Source organism: Ascaphus truei, chromosome 5 (genome assembly GCF_040206685.1).
Source record: "Ascaphus truei isolate aAscTru1 chromosome 5, aAscTru1.hap1, whole genome shotgun sequence".
In the NCBI taxonomy this organism is placed as follows: domain Eukaryota; kingdom Metazoa; phylum Chordata; class Amphibia; order Anura; family Ascaphidae; genus Ascaphus; species Ascaphus truei.
In genome coordinates, this window is record NC_134487.1 from 273,340,431 (window position 1) to 273,356,956 (window position 16,526).

Here is a 16,526-nt window from a genome sequence, read left to right on the forward strand (position 1 = left end):
TTACTGTTAGTGTGTGTAGATACTATGTGGTCCCTATTGGTATATAGGATAGTATTACATTGTACATTAGTATGTGTAAGTTAGCTGTGTGTGCATACATATAGCGCAGTATGTATAGACATGGCCTTTAGCACTCATGGGAAGAGAGTTCTCTGGTCAGGGTAGTGACTCGTAAAACTGCGATCTCGGCTTAGACAACCGCTAAGTGTCCCGAACAGTTACATAAATTTGTATTCCTGCAACCACCGTCTCTTTCGGTGTTCTAAGATTACCTTTGAATATGGCCACATTCAGATCGTTCATCTTATGGCCAGAGTCAGAGAAATGTTTGCCGACAGGAGTCTCTCTTGTTCCGCGTGTGATGCTGTGGCGATGCAGGTTCATTCTCTTGTTTAGCCTCTGTCCTGTCTCACCTATGTAGTAGCAGCCCCCTGGGCATTTCATGCACATGATGAGGTACACGACATTACTTGATGAACAGGTGAACCTTCCTCTGAATTTGTACCCCAGATTCCTGTGTGGTATTTGTATTGTGCCCGCTGTGTGGAGCATTGCGCGGGTTTTGCATCTTGCGTCCTGGCATGGTCTTGTCCCGCATTCAGTTGTACTGTTAAATACTTTTCTCTTCACCATTTTCTTGAGATTGAGGTTCTGTATGATACGGGTGTTTCAGGGAAGACCTGTTGCAGTCTTGTTTCTTCCTGGAGAATGGGTTTGTAGTTCCCCGACAAACTTGCGTGGGGCTTCTAGGCGTGGTTTATATGTGACAAACATCTATATTTACCCGGTCGCCCCGGGGCGACTGAATTTTGGGCGCTGTCGACTGCTTACCTGCGGTTGCGTCTCCCGGTCTTCTCCGTCTTCTGGAAATTAAAAGTTTTCCCCTCCAGCTCCAGTTTAAATGGACGTCGCGTTGCCATGGTAACGGGACACCGTGATGTCGCGCGGAGCCACACTACGTGACGTCCTTTGACGCCACACGGCCATTTTAACTGGAGCTGCAGGGGGAAAAGTTTTTAATTTGCAGGAGAGAAGAGGGAGAAAGCCACACCACGCCTTCGGACCCTGTAGCCGGACCCCACCGCAGTAAGTGTCGTGAGGGGGGGGGGGGGCGAGGAAGTGTTTTGGGGGGGCGACTGATTTTTGGGGGTGGGGGGGCTAGTTGGATTTTGCCCAGTTTGTCGGGCCCTGTCTATATTTATCTCAGAGAGAGAATCCAATTGTGTGTGAAAACTCTTATTTGGTCAATTCCCTTCTTTGCCTCTTAGTAAAATGTGTGTGTTTATAAAATGTATATTGATCCGCATTTCTGCCAGTGAATGGGTTAACCCAGAGGTGGGCCACTCCAGTCCTCAAAGGCCACTGACAGGTCAGGATTTCAGGATATCCCTGCTTCAGCACAGGTGGCTCAGTCAGACTGCATTACTTTAGCCACCTGTGCTGAGGCAGGGATATCCTGAAAACTTAACGTGTCAGTGGCCCTTGAGGACTGGAGTTGGCTACCCCTGGGTTAAACTGTGCTCTTTGTGTGTGCCTGGTGTTTATTCCCTAGTGACTGTATTATTATTATTATTACACCTGCTTCTCTGTCGGGAGGGCCAGCACTCTATTTGCCAGTCAGTGTGGTGAAGGGCGCGAGATGTTAAATGGAGCGTTTTTAATCCTTTTCTTGTTCTGATTTGGGGGTTAGAAGGTGACGCCGGCTGCACAAGTTGCTGTGAAAGCGACACCAGGAAAAGTGTCTCCAAAGCCAGCGGTGACGCCCACAGCATCTAGTATCGGAGCAGCGAAGAGCAAGGCCACAGCCCCGGCAGTGGTGAAGCCAACTGCTGCTGACAGCTCCGACAGCAGCGACTCTTCAGACAGCGAGGAGGAGCCCGCAGCTAAGGTCTGTATTATAGTAAGGGCGTGCATGACGTTGCACGTGGCGCAAGCGTTTTGTCTATATAGGCCAAACGATGACAGGCGTGGCTATGATGTCACAGGGGTAGATTTATGTATTTTTTCCCTGCGTCACTGGCTCAGTGTCACGGCAGCCGCTCGAAAAGACAAATGTCTTTGTCTTTCCACACAGCTGCCGCGCCAACGCTCTCTGCCGTGCGCGCGTCTGCACTAGATACATGGTCATAGGGAAACAGGTATTTGTCGTTGAATCGCTAGCGCGCATGCGCATTTATGATACAGGCCTATGGTGCAGCTGGGAACAGAAAGTGTGCTGCTCATTACCTGGCGCTGTCTTTTTGGATCTGCAATATCTGCATTTGATTTGAGTGACTGGTATCGCTGATTCAACTGCACGAGTGCGAATCGCACTTGGATGACTCACGACCATTGTATCTATAGCGGATTTCGCCTATCGTCTCAAAGCGGAGATCAGGACGGGGAGGAGACCAACTTTATTTTCTACATGAATAAGTTACAAATGTATTAAAAAAAAATGGAAATCCTCATGTTACAAACTGTTCAAAAACACCCCTAGCTATATATCTATATCAGAGAATCCAATTGTTTGCAAAAACTCTCGTTTGGTCTATTCCCTTTTTTGCCCCTTAGTAAAATGTGTGTTGTAAAATGTATAATTAACCCACATTTCTGGGTCAAAGACTGCACTGCACTGCTTTAGCACCTGTGCTGAAGCAGGGATATCCTGAAAACCTAACGTGTCAGTGGCCCTTGAGGACTGGAGTTGGCTACCCCTGGGTTAAACTGTGCTCTTTGGGTGTGCCTGGTGTTTGTTCCCCAGTGACTGTATTATTACTATTATTATTATTACACCTGCTTCTCTGTCGGGAGGGCCAGCACTCTATTTGCCAGTCAGTGTGGTGAAGGGCGCGAGATGTTAAATGGAACGTTTTTATTCCTTTCCTTGTTCTGATTTGGGGGTTAGAAGGCGGCGCCGGCTGCACAAGTTGCTGTGAAAGCGACACCAGGAAAAGTGTCTCCAAAGCCAGCGGTGACGCCCACAGCATCTAGTATCGGAGCAGCGAAGAGCAAGGCCACAGCCCCGGCAGTGGTGAAGCCAACTGCTGCTGACAGCTCCGACAGCAGCGACTCTTCAGACAGCGAGGAGGAGCCCGCAGCTAAGGTCTGTATTATAGTAAGTGCGTGGATGACGTTGCACGTGGCGCAAGCGTTTTGTCTATATAGGCCAAACGATGACGCGCGACTAGGAGGCGTGGCCCTGACGTCACAAGGGTAGATTATTTTTCCCCTGTCTCACTGATTGGCTCACAATGTCACATGGCACGGTAGCTGCTCGAAAAGACAAATTTTCTTTGTCTTTCCACACAGCTGCTGCGCCAACGCTCTCTGCCGTGCGCACGCGCGTCTGCACTAGATACACTGTCATAGGGAAACAGGTCATTGTTGTTGACGCGCTAGCGCTTTTTAGAATGCAGGCCTACGGTACAGCTGGGAACAGAAAGTGTGCTGCTCATTACCTGGCACTGTCTTTTTGGGTCGGCAATATCAGCCTTTCATTTGAGTGACTGGTATCGCCGATTCAACCGCACGAGTGCGAATCGCACTTGGATGGCTCACGACCATTGTATCTATAGCGGATTTCACCTATCATCTCAAAGCGGAGATCAGGACGGGGAGGAGACCAACTTTATTTTCTACATGAAAAAGTTACAAATGTGTTCAAAAAAATGGAAATCCTCATGTTACAAACTGTTCAAACACCCCTAGCTATATATCTATATCAGAGAATCTAATTGTTTGCAAAAACTCTCATTTGGTCTATTCCCTTTTTTGCCCCTTAGTAAAATGTGTGTTGTAAAATGTATAATTAACCCACATCTCTGCCAGTGAATGGGTTAACCCTGAGGTGGTCCATTGACATGTCAGGATTTCAGGATATCCATGTTTCAGCACAGGTGCTCAGTCAAAGACTGCACTGCTTTAGCCACCTGTGCTGATGCAGGGATATCATGAAGACCTGTCAGTGGCCCTTGAGGACTAGAGTTGGCCACCCCTGGGTTAAACTTTTGCTCTTTGTGTGTGCCTGGTGTTTGTTCCCCAGTGACTGTATTATTATTATTATTAGTATTACACCTGCTTCTCTGTCGGGAGGGCCAGCACTCTATTTGCCAGTCAGTGTGGTGAAGGGCGCGAGATGTTAAATGGTTCGTTTTTAATCCTTTCCTTGTTCTGATTTGGGGGTTAGAAGGCGGCGCCGGCTGCACAAGTTGCTGTGAAAGCGACACCAGGAAAAATGTCTCCCAAGCCAGCGGTGACGCCCACAGCATCTAGTATCGGAGCAGCGAAGAGCAAGGCCACAGCCCCGGCAGTGGTGAAGCCAACTGCTGCTGACAGCTCCGACAGCAGCGACTCTTCAGACAGCGAGGAGGAGCCCGCAGCTAAGGTACAGCTGGGAACAGAACGTGTGCTGCTAATTACATGGCACTGTCATTTTGCTATAGTAGCATTGCCAGCTCACAGCAGTGTTAAAGGAAGACCTGTTATCTTTTCTTGGCGACCTTTCAATCTCGTGTCCAATGTTCTTTTCTAATGACGACTATTTGTTCAAAACAAAATAATGATAACTTTATTTCATATCACACTTTTCTACCAAGGGGACTCAAAGCGCTTCACAATTACAGTATAGCGTGCGGTACACAGGCACAGTCCCTGAGCTGACAAACTATGATTTGGGTGCCTGAGGCACAGGCAGGTAAAGTGACTTGCCCAAGGTCACAAGGAGCTGACCCTAGGATTTGAACTAGGTTCCCGTGCTTCAAACTCAGTGTTGTGGTTTAGTCGGTGTCTACTCGCTGAGCCGCGCCTAGTTGCCCAAATCTATCCACTGAATTAACCCATTCTCTGCCCGTGCTCTGCTTCTCTGTACACTTCTGTATTTTGAATGTTGATATGTAACCACAAGCATTTAGCACTCTAAGTTTCCATGTAATTGGGCTGCGTGCTTACAGCACCTGACTGGCTGAAGGAGCAGGCCAGTGGTGTTGTCACATAGTTTGAAGCAGGGTAGCCTGGTTCTATTCCCGGGGTTGGCTCTCTATGACTTTGGCTAAGTCAGTATATCTCCCTGTGCCTCAGGCACCAAACATAGATTGTCATTTTTCAGACCGCTACTCGTGCTGCGTACACTGACGGCACTATATATAAAAACAAATCTATAGTTATTGTATTCTGTTTTTTAACACTGAATATATTATCCGTTTGGGGGACTGCCTTGGTAGATGTAAAAAAGGAATCTTTTGCTGTACGATCAGAAGCAGTTCTGTAATTCTAACCAACATGACCCGTGTCTTGCGGAGTCCCGCTACTGCTACCGTTTCTGTAAGAGCAAATCATTATTAGTCAGTCTAGGGAATCCACCCCTGAGAATTGGTTCTTATTCAAGTTGCTCTGAAAATCTCTAATACTCTTAATATTATCCCACAATGCTATGACTAATCACGTGTTTTTTTTCTAATGTTCTTTTCATGACAAAAGACAGGTCCTCCGGCACCGGTTCTCAACAAGACGCAGCCGGGGAAGTTAGTTGTACTAATTCCAAATGCCATTCTAGCAGCACCAAGCACAAAACCGCCGGCAAAAGCACCAAGGGGAAAGGTCGCGGCCTCCGCAGTGGTAAAGACGATAGCTGATGTTTCTGAGAGTAGCGATTCGTCAGACAGTGAGGAGGAAGCTGCAGCACAGGTATAGATGGGGAAACACGGGACATGGCATTATTCTATCTGTCCTCGGTGGTACTAGCAGTGCACGGTGAATCGCTGCATTGATGGCTGCTCGGATAACAAAGGTTAAACTGTTTTGTTTTTCTCGTTGGGAGCATAGTTGGCGACACCAACACCAGCTCCTATCAAGACAAAGCCAGGGAAAATGGCAACCAGGCCGGGGGCCACACCATCCAATGCTATAAAGGGGAAGGTGGCAGCTCCAGCCAAGGCCTCTATTCAGGTAAACCCCATGGCAGAGGGCAGCTCTGACGTCTCCTCTTCAGACAGTGAGGTGGAGCTAGCAGTTCAGGTACAGCTGAAATGTCTGTGTATATTGATATTCATGGCACTGTGTAATGTAGACTGCTCCCTGTTATAATATTTACACTGGTATGATTGTACTCCAGCTCTGCCGCCTGAAGAAGATTTGTGTAAAAGTGATTAAACTTGAAGAACCATTATTTGTTTCTTACAACTTGCGACAAACCTACACATCTCCAGGACCATCACAACTGCAAGAACATATTCTATTACACTGCTGAAGGTGTTCATTATTTCACTTTTAGAGGAACCTGCCTGGCCTCCCTGGAACCCCTGGTTAATGAGATTTACCAGAAAGGTGCCGCCAATTACTTCCTGGTATTTCAATCCTTGCATCATGCGGGCCAATAGGATTCCTATTGGCTAGCGTAATGCTATATTTTCAAGTATTTATCCTTGTCTGGTCACCTCGATTTTACCTGTTGCTGAATGCTAGGGGGTCTTCTGCAGCCATGTTCTTGTTTGTTGGTGGTGAGACACCGTTACCCAAAAAAAAGGTTGGAAACCACTGGCATGAACTAAGCTACGAACACTGACAGATGTGTGGAACCTATTGAGTCCACCCCTGACCTCTCCATAGATGAGTAGGAGACAAATTACTCAACTGTTGTCTCTTGTCCTACAGGATGTCAGCCCTGCTGCTGGGAAGCTCGCATCCAGTCAGACCCCTGTACGCAAAACTGGTGCTGGTAGGTAACTCCACAACAAAGTGCTGGTAATCGCCGTTCGTACGAGATCATATGCACTGTTTTGTATGTATCGGCAGATTTCCTTTTCTCTTACCCTACACTTTGATTAATGTAGCTTTTTAAGAGGGATATTTTTTTGTTTAAGGCTTTTGCACCCTTGTTATATCCAATTAGCTTTCCGTTTTCTTTGTTGGCGAGTATACGGAGACTTGGGCCAGTCGGCTTGTATTCGGGAATGGGTCACTGTGCCTATTCTCAATACATTCTGAGACGGGCAAGAGTGGTGAAACCGGCCTTTTTCGGTCTGTACCACTCAAGTGGGCAGTGCATTAGAGGAGCTTTTAACTTTGTGCCCCTGTAACTTTTGTGTACGTATGGGGAGCATTCAGGTTACCCATCAAAAATGTGGTATTTCTATTTGTCATCCTGTTTTAGTCCCTTGTTGCATTTGATGCCGTAGGCTGTAATAACAGAGCGGTCCTGCCTCTTAGGGGTATAATAAGCTCTGTGTGTTGGCTTGCCAGCTACCCAGATGTGCATAACACATCAGCATTGTTTGGTCTCCTTACATCGCCTACAGGCGAGCCTCAGATCTAATAAGTGGAGTTGTACACATGCTCATTTAATGACCTATGCAACTGGGGTACAAGCCAAAGCACTTAACGAGGTGTGTAATTTTAGTGCAGGGCCTTTTCACTTTAATGAGGTGTGTACTGCGTGTCCAATTAAATGGGTATAGAAAAGGGAGCGCTGACAGCAAAGCTTGTTCACCCCACTCCCTGCTACATAGAAGCACTATGCCTCCGTTAACCTCTGTGTGTAAAGCTTCACATAGACCAGGAAGCTTTAAGTACAGTATTGCAGTGTCTTTCTCTACCTCTACAGGAGCAGCACAGAATAAACTAGCTGCCCTCTCCATAGTAGCCAATGCTGACAGCTCATCGGAGGACACAAGCGAGAGTGAGCTGGAGAATTCTCAGGTATTGATTCACTCACCCACAGCACCCGTTTGGTTTTTTTTTTGGGGGGGGGGGGGGGGGAGAGATCACTGTGCGTTCACACTAGATCCAATCTGTTGTATAATACATATTCCCTGATAAAGGCCCTGTGAGCTAAAACCGGTGTTGCACCTGGAATGTTCCTATTCCAAAATATTATAACAGAATTCTTATCATATTTTCCAGTCCTCTTGCTCCGTGTTTGTCACGTGCTGCAGATGAGGATGATTTGAAGTATCAAACACTTTTTATAGTGTGGCCTATATGCTCCATAATCTGCTGTTAATACATATACCCGTCTCCACACCGAGTACATTAAACTGCATCAAATCGATGTCACCTGTATTTTCTTCTCCAAATCCTATAACCAGGTGTACAAAGTTAGACTGCAACAAGCATGGAGTATATTTGACATGGTGCTGCAATTTCTGACATTGCAAATGTCATGAATGACCAACTTGCTAATGCCCTTAGAGAGATGCCTACGGGGCAGGGGTCTTCAGCTGGGATAAGGTCTCAAGCTGCGATGGGCCTTGGTGTGACCCTCCCACTCTGCTCCTCCTAATTTCATACTAATTGCTCGGGCAGCGAAGTGCAGTTTTTCACATACACGCCCTTGTAAGTTTAATGTAAATAAATATGGTACAAATTATAAATGTTTTAACTGCTGGCAAAATGTTGAAATATGTTTAAGTTTTTAAATGTATCTACAATTACATTAAGCTTGTGGCCCTTCTACAGTACTAAATGTTTACTGACCTGGCCCCTTTGGAGAGCTGGTTGAAGAGCTCTGATATAGAGTATTGCTCTGCTAGTCCCAGAGTGAGTCCTGGACGGGGTTTCCCAAATTTTTTTTAGCGCTAGTGAGGAACAGCACAAATTTGTGCTGAGTAAGAAAAAAACAAAAGTAGCAGTCAGATCACTTCCTTTTCTTAGTCATTTCTTTTTATTTACCAATCCTCATTTCAGTCTTTTGACTAAATTAATGGTCAATCTTCCCGCTTTTCCCAATGGAGGCTGGGAGTCCTCCAATCGGTATGCCGGATATTGCGCCCGATCTGGTGCTAATTGCTTTCCAAGTCAATGGCGGTTGGCGCTAAATCGATAGGCACTGCGCATTGACGACCGCTCAGAATATGATCTTATTGGATGGCCAAAGAATGCGATGTGTATGAAGCATGATGGAGACGTTATATGTTATTATTGCCATGTAAACGGGCAGTGGGTGGTGGTAATGTGCTGTTGCTTTCCTTTGTACCCTTGCCGCTTTTCAGCTGCCCCTCAAGCAGCCAGTCGCCGCGCCCTCCCTGCCTTCAATGCCCTCCTCACGGAAACGCAAGAGAGACAAGAAGACTAAAGACGAACAGACTTCAGCACTGGGCAGCGCAGTGAGGGCAAAGAAAAAGAAAAGAGACTCCAGCACTAAAACGCAGCCTGTGACTGTGGCAGGTGAGTGTTTGATACGGGGTGCAGTATTGCTAATGGGAAGAGAACTTGGTGCTAAGTAAAATGATACAGCATTACTGCCAAGGATGTCATCACAACAACCCACAACAACCTCACTACTTTGCTGCATGTTATTAGTCAAATGTGAATTCACAATGTGTGACCAGTAATATTTTTATTCTCTGTCTGTGTGTGTCTCTGTCTGTCTGTGTGTCTGTCTGTCTGTCTGTCTGTCTGTCTGTCTGTCTGTCTGTCTGTGTGTGTCTGTGTTTCTGTCTGTCTGTGTGTCTCCGTCCTTGTGGGTGTGTCTTTGTGGGTGTCGTGTGTGTGTGTAAGATCATGTGACCAGGCAGTCACTAGATGCCATTGGTGCACTGCTAGAGAGAGGGCAGGGCTTAAAAATGGGTGTGCAGCACCTCTTTCAGAAGAGGAAGGGGATGTGACTTTGTAAATAGTTGCTATAGAAACAAAGCATACTTGTTACATTATAATACTTTGACAATGTCATTTAGAGTGGTTTAAAAAAATGCTACAAGTATTTCTCATAGTACAGAACTGATATATTTTTTTTTTTAAATTGGTTTGACTGCAGCTTTAATGTCATATAGTTTCCCATGAAGAGGATTAAACACTGGCCAGTATCCCGGGGGAGTGAGGAGGTCCCAGAGCTGAACCATGCTATTTTCAACTCTGGGCTTTCCCAAGATATCCATTGAATCCTCTAATTACCATCCTTTAAAAAAAAATAAAAAAAAGTAAGAGGGGATGATCAAACAAAGACTCGGCTTGCTAAGCGGCGATCAGCAATTGATCACTTTGTATGGCTGCTAACAAATGCTAAACCATTAACTAATATGTTACTGATGCATCTGTCCCTATGGAGTTAAAAAGGGAAAAAATTAAATAGACAAAAATCCCAAATAGCAGTTTTGCATTATATAGAAGAGAGTGAGAAACTCATCCATGAAACGGCGAACTACAGAAATCCAAGTGGCAACAAAGTCTCTCTAAAGAGCTTCATCCCGGACTCCCCTTTCCAGGGTGTCAGCCTGTTCCTTTTTCAAATTCGGTAAGGGATCATTTATCATTTTAATATATACATGGAAAACTTTTTGTAGTTATAAATTTTGACTATTTTGTAATGTGTTTTGCCAATACGATATACTGTTTTGCAACTTGGATTATTGTGGATTTTGGGAGATGATTTTCTCACTCCCTTGCTTCTTCTGTTAACATATTTTCTTGGTTTCCTGCTTGGTCTTCATCTTATTTTCTCTCTCCCTTTTTCAGAGATTGACTCTGAAGAGGCGACAATGATGGCCCTTCTTGCAGGGTCCAGTCCAAAGACAAAAAAGCCCACAAAATCTGCATCGAAGAAGAAAAAAACGGTGAAATTATCCGTAGCGGCTGCCCCAATTCTCCCTGTGCAGAACAATAATATACCCCCAAAGAGTGGCCAATTAGCTCTGGAACTTTACTCTGTTTATGAGCCAGAGTGTCCAAACTCAGCAGATAAGAGCGACGACGATGATGATGTTACAACCATTAACAAGGTGAAGTCCCCAGCACCAACGACTGCTCCACTGCTTCTCCCACAGTCTGCTGTGAAGAGGAAGAAAAGTAGCAAGAAGAAGAACCTTTCCCAAGAGGACGCCATTGCCAGATTGAAGGCGAAACTTGCCAAGAATGCAAAGAAGGCAATTAAGAAAGAAAAGAAGCTGAAGTTGGCTGCCGGGGGGGTAGAAAATATGTCCCCAAAGACCAAATCCTCCAAGAAGGACAAAAAGAAGTCTGAGAAATCTGATAAGAAGACCAAAAAAAGTATGTATTTGGTATAGGGGCAGGGGTGTGCGTGTTGCCGGCAGCTGAATATACAGTACGATTTCTTTTCGTGAGTACATTGTGGTCTCTGCCAACGTCAAGCTTTCATCAATCGGTCCAACTCTGCTTAATAGCTTATGTTAGAATTGAAGTCGTGTTTGTTTCCTAAGAAATGTAGAATAGCTTTTCAGATTTACGCCACGAATCTTCCCTTCCTCTCTCAGTAAGAAATTTGTTTTATTGTTTTAGAACTTACCTGGATGATTAACAAACTTTATTTTTGGCTGAATAAACTAGAAGTACCACTACATGTTGTAACTGCTGTCCCTTTTGATAAGGCTTGCATAAGGAGGCATTGACACAGTGGCAGTTTTGCCTCCTTGTTCAGAACGTCATTAAGTCCATTGTTCCAGTGATCTGATGAATAAGGGGGAGGCTCAATATTTGTGTGAATGTCAGCGTTTTAACCCTGTGTAGCAATAGGGGGTTGTTAAAAGACATGTTTTATCAAAGCTCAATGGCAAAGCATAAATAAAATACAATATTGGTGGGGGGGTTGGGCGTCCTATTCATATACAACTTGGGTGCTTTCATCTGTGTGTCTAAAACCTAGTTTGGCCGGTGGTAACTACAACGCAATCCGTTACAACGCGGATCCGCTTATAACGTGATGTAAGCGTGGCTCCCAATTTTCGTATTTATGAATACTTTACAACACGATTATTGGTGTCTTAAATACTTTATTGTACAATGCATACAAGTGTACATTATTTCTAACGCGATCCGCTTATAACGCGATGTGATTCTTTGGACCCCAAGCACAGCGTTATAAGGGGGTTGAGCTGTGCTCTATCTTTCATAATTTTTTTAATTTTTTTGAGAAAGTTTAATGGTGTACAAAAGAGAACGGGGTACTTTTGGGTGAAAGACATTACATAATACATAGTTCCAAATAACTGGAGGGAAAGGGTAGGATGGTGAGGGGGGATTATGCCGACTCATTTAGATAGAAATAGTCAACATTACACACGTATACATTACAAATTGTATGTTTATGGACCTCGGATCGCAGGTACTAACGGGTAGGTTGTTACGATCATGGTTTTAGCTCCCATTGCAATGACATGGTGGACCTGTCAAGACTAATGCCCCCATTTCATGTCTCAAGTCCCCATAAATGTATCCGAGAAGTAATTGGCCCAGGCTGCAAGTTTCTCAAGACTCATGATATACTGTACCACATCTTATTAATGACTGTAGGGAGATTGGGGACCTGCCCTTTCCATTTTGCAATTGGCACTGGTGCACCTTGTTGCCAAAAAAATATGGTTCATTTTCCTCTGCCTGCCATTAGTCCTAGGGGGCCTTCTATTGAGAAGTGCCTCCCGTGGCAAAGGGGTTCAGCGTTGTACCTAGTGTTTCGTTGACTGTGAATCCCTCGGACCATAGCTGTTTAATTACTGGACATTGCCACCAAATTTGGTAAAAAGTACCTTTCTGGCCACATCCCCAGAAACACAAAGGAAAAGTCTGCCTGTGGAATTTGTGTAGTTGGGCCAGTCAAGTACCATCTATATAGAAGTTTGTAACTACTGTTTCAGCAACAATGTATTTAATGAAATCCTAGATATGGACCACCCCAACGGCTCACCAATATCCACCTACCATTGTCTAATATGCAAACGTTCACAACCTACCGTATTGGGGAGAATATATAGAGAAGTGTGATGAACTGTTTTTGCTTTGTTGCATGGGCCTCTGAGTTCTATTTAGTAGGTATTGTCTGATCTGGACATATCTGAGAAACCCTGAATCTGGTATCTATTTAGTCTCTAGGTTTGCAAATGAGCTGACTTTAGAATTTGTCGTTAAAGTTTGAGCCCTAGACAGTCCATTTCAGTCCACCAGATGAACTGGTCCCCCATTGCAACCAGGGGGGGACGGGACTAGGGTTTCTGCAGATAGGTAGCATGCCTGTGTGAGAGCTAAGGAGACTTCTCAACACCCACCCTATCCCACATTTTCAGGGAGTTGGGAATTGTTGGCAAGGTTCTACTTGTATGTAGTCTTGCCTTTTTATAGAGCCATGGAGGGATGTTAGGAGTTTTCTATTTTGACTCATCTAACTTGGTGGTGCAAGGCATGTAGGTTTGCAAGCAGGAGACTGGAAGGCCACCCCCTGCGCGAGGACATATCAGAACCTTTCTGTTCTAGGTTTCTTTCCCCTTCCATACAAAGCAGAACATACTCTTCTGTAAATCTTTAGTTCACAGGAGAAAAAGAAACCTAATATACAGCACTCTATCAAACTGAATGTATAGTGACATAATTAAAATAATTTTATTAATAAACAATGAATAAAAAAATGGGCTTTAAAATCAGAGAATGTGTTAAACAGCACGTGACTGTAATCATTGGTAACTTAACCAAGGGTAGATAAGTGATGTATACATCTCAAATTGTCTGTGTGTCCTGCAATCCTCATACCCTGCTGTCTATTTAGCTAATTTTACTTCAATTTAGGTAAAACATCTCAAATTGTCTGTGTGTCCTGCAATCCTCATACCCTGCTGTCTATTTAGCTAATTTTACTTCAATTTAGGTAAAACATCTCAAATTGTCTGTGTAGAAATCATCCCCCTATTGCCTTAATGTAATTCATCTTTCACACTTGTGCAAGACAACACCCACCTTTGAAAAACAATTTGGTTTAACTACGCTCACATGTGCTAATTAAGTTTGTTGTACCAACCAGGTGACTTTCTACATGTATATAAGTAAACTTACAACAGCCATTGCTGCTAGCAGCCTTTGCTCTTAAGTAGAAATCTTTCAAGTAGTGGAAGTTTAAAAAAGGAAGTTCAAAAAGAAGTGGAAAAAGTGGACACACTCTACTGCTTCTGATTCCTGCATTTGAACTACGCTGGAAAGGAGGTTATCATCCCACTCTGCACATCTCAACACATTACTATTGCTGTGGTGCCACCTTTACTTTTTATATTTACTGTAACCTCACTTATTTTCAAATTATGCACTTCCTTCCACCAGCCTCATGTCTCTAACTCTATTCATATTTCGCCATCTCTCCTTACTTCACCACTTCTCAGTTCACATGAACTCCTCTCTTACCTGCGCCCTCTGTCACCACACAGTTATGCCGCCTGCACTAAAACACACCCCTACAAATCATCCTCACACATTCTCTTTCTGTCCATGCTTCTCCTCCTTGCTTCTGGGGATATCTCTCCCAATCCTGGTCCCTGCCTTATTTCTACTTGCTCTCGTCCTCGCCTTCCACATGCAACTTCTACTCCTTCTGGTGTCAACCCCTCTAACCTCATACCCATCCCCTGCCACCCTCCCTCCTCTCTCCCTTTCTCCTGTGCCCTTTGGAATGCTCGCTCCCTCTCTAACAAGTTCCTCTCTGTGCATGACTTCTTTCTCTCTCACTCCCTGCTTCTCTTTGCTATAACTGAGACCTGGCTCACTCAGTCTGACTCTGCTCTGGAAGCTGCCCTCTCCTACGGTGGCCTTTCCTTCTCCCACACTCCACGCCCTGATGGCAGGGGTGGAGGCGTGGGGCTCCTGCTCTCCTCTCTCTGCCGTTACAGAACAGTTTCTATTCCCCCCTCTCTTGCTTTTCCCTCCTTCGAGGCTCACACAGTCCAGATCTTCTCTCCTCTCCCGGTCCATGTGGCGGTCATCTATCGCCCACCTTCCTCTACTCATCCCCCTTCTGCCTTTCTCTCTCACTTTGAATCCTGGCTCTCTTTCTTTCTCTCCTCAGACTCCCCTGTTCTTCTCCTTGGGGACTTCAATTGCCACATTGATGACCCCTCTCTCCCTTGGGCTTCCCGCTTTCTTTCTCTAACCTCTTCTTTTGGCCTTCAACAGTGGACTGCAGCCAGCACCCACAAGGATGGCCACTACTTAGACCTGGTTTTCACTAAAAACTTCTCTCTCTCCGACTTCTCCATTTCCCCTTTTCCTCTCTCTGACCATCACCTCATCTCATTTTCTCTCTCTCGCTTATCTCCATCTCCATCTCGCTCTCGTTTTTGCAGAAACCTGCACTCTATTAACCTACCAGCTCTTGATTCCACTTTACGCTCCTCCCTCTCCTCTCTCAGTTCCACTTCAGACCCTGACAACCTGGTCAGGAACTACAACTCTGCCTTATCTTCCTCTCTTGATCTTCATGCCCCACTTTCTCTCTGCCGTCCTCGCCCTTCTAACCCCAGACCCTGGCTAAACTCCCACACACGCATGCTGCGTTCCTCCACTCGTTCCTCTGAACGCCTCTGGAGGAAATCTCATACGCTCGCAGACTTCATTCACTACAAATTTATGCTATCCTGTTTCAACTCTGCCCTCTTTCAGGCTAAACAAACCTACTTTTCATCACTAATCAACACACACAAGTCTAACCCACGCCGTCTCTTTTCTGTCTTTGACTCTCTACTCAGACCACCCTCAGCTGCCTCCTCTTCTTCATCCATCTCACCTCAGGACTTTGCTGACTTTTTTAAGAAAAAGGTGGAGTCCATATACGGCAGAACATCCCATCTGTTGCCTCCTCCCATCCCACAATGCTTCCCAACTCTCCTCCTGTCTTTCTTGACTCTTTTTCTGCTATCTCGGAGGAGGATGTATCACTGCTGATCTCCTCTTCGCCCTCTACCACTTGCCCACTTGACCCCATTCCCTCCCATCTCCTAAAACCTCTTGCTCCTTCTATAATCCCTATGCTCACACAGATCTTTAACTCTTCCCTCTACTCTGGTACCTTTCCTTCATCCTTCAAGCATGCAACCGTTATACCATTACTCAAAAACAGCAAGCTTGACCCTACCTGTCCTTCTAACTATCGACCTGTCTCCCTCCTGCCTTTTGCCTCCAAACTCCTTGAACGTCTTGTATTCTCTCGATTGCTACACTTTCTCAACACCTATTCTGTACTAGACCCTCTACAATCTGGCTTCCGCACTGCTCACTCTACTGAAACAGCCCTCACTAAAATAACTGACGACCTCCACGCTGCCAAAGACAGAGGTCATTACACTCTGCTCATATTACTCGACCTCTCTGCAGCATTCGACACCGTGGACCACCCTCTTCTCCTTCACATTCTCCATACTCTTGGTATTCGGAACAAAGCTTTATCCTGGATCTCCTCTTACCTCTCCCATCGTACCTTCAGTGTCTCTTTTGCTAACACCTCCTCCTCCTCTATTGATCTCTCTGTGGGGGTACCCCAGGGCTCTGTCCTGGGACCCCTTCTCTTTTCTCTCTACACACTCTCTCTAGGTGACCTAATCACATCTTTTGGGTTTAAATATCACCTCTATGCTGACGACACACAAATTTACCTTTCAACCCCTGACCTTACACCTGCTATACAGACCAAAGTTTCTGAATGCCTCTCTGGAATATCATCCTGGATGGCCATCTGCCGACTGAAACTTAACATGGCAAAAACAGAGCTCCTTATACTACCTCCCAAACCTGGCCCTACTACATCCTTCCACATTGCTATTGGAAATACGATCATTCACCCAGTAGCCCAA

At 45.3% G+C, this 16,526-nt stretch overlaps 1 protein-coding gene across 4 annotated transcripts in view; it reads left to right on the forward strand.

Moving 5' to 3' along the window:
- Positions 1–16,526, forward strand: part of TCOF1 (treacle ribosome biogenesis factor 1) — a 48,432-nt gene that overhangs the window by 19,853 nt on the left and 12,053 nt on the right. For all 4 annotated transcript variants that reach the window (XM_075602081.1, XM_075602084.1, XM_075602082.1 and 1 more), the window contains 9 exons: positions 1,691–1,888; positions 2,888–3,085; positions 4,169–4,366; positions 5,458–5,664; positions 5,803–5,925; positions 6,631–6,694; positions 7,580–7,674; positions 8,967–9,141; positions 10,429–10,959. In XM_075602081.1, coding sequence (XP_075458196.1) covers positions 1,691–1,888; positions 2,888–3,085; positions 4,169–4,366; positions 5,458–5,664; positions 5,803–5,925; positions 6,631–6,694; positions 7,580–7,674; positions 8,967–9,141; positions 10,429–10,959 — 1,789 coding nt within the window. The remainder of the gene's footprint in view (positions 1–1,690; positions 1,889–2,887; positions 3,086–4,168; positions 4,367–5,457; positions 5,665–5,802; positions 5,926–6,630; positions 6,695–7,579; positions 7,675–8,966; positions 9,142–10,428; positions 10,960–16,526) is intronic.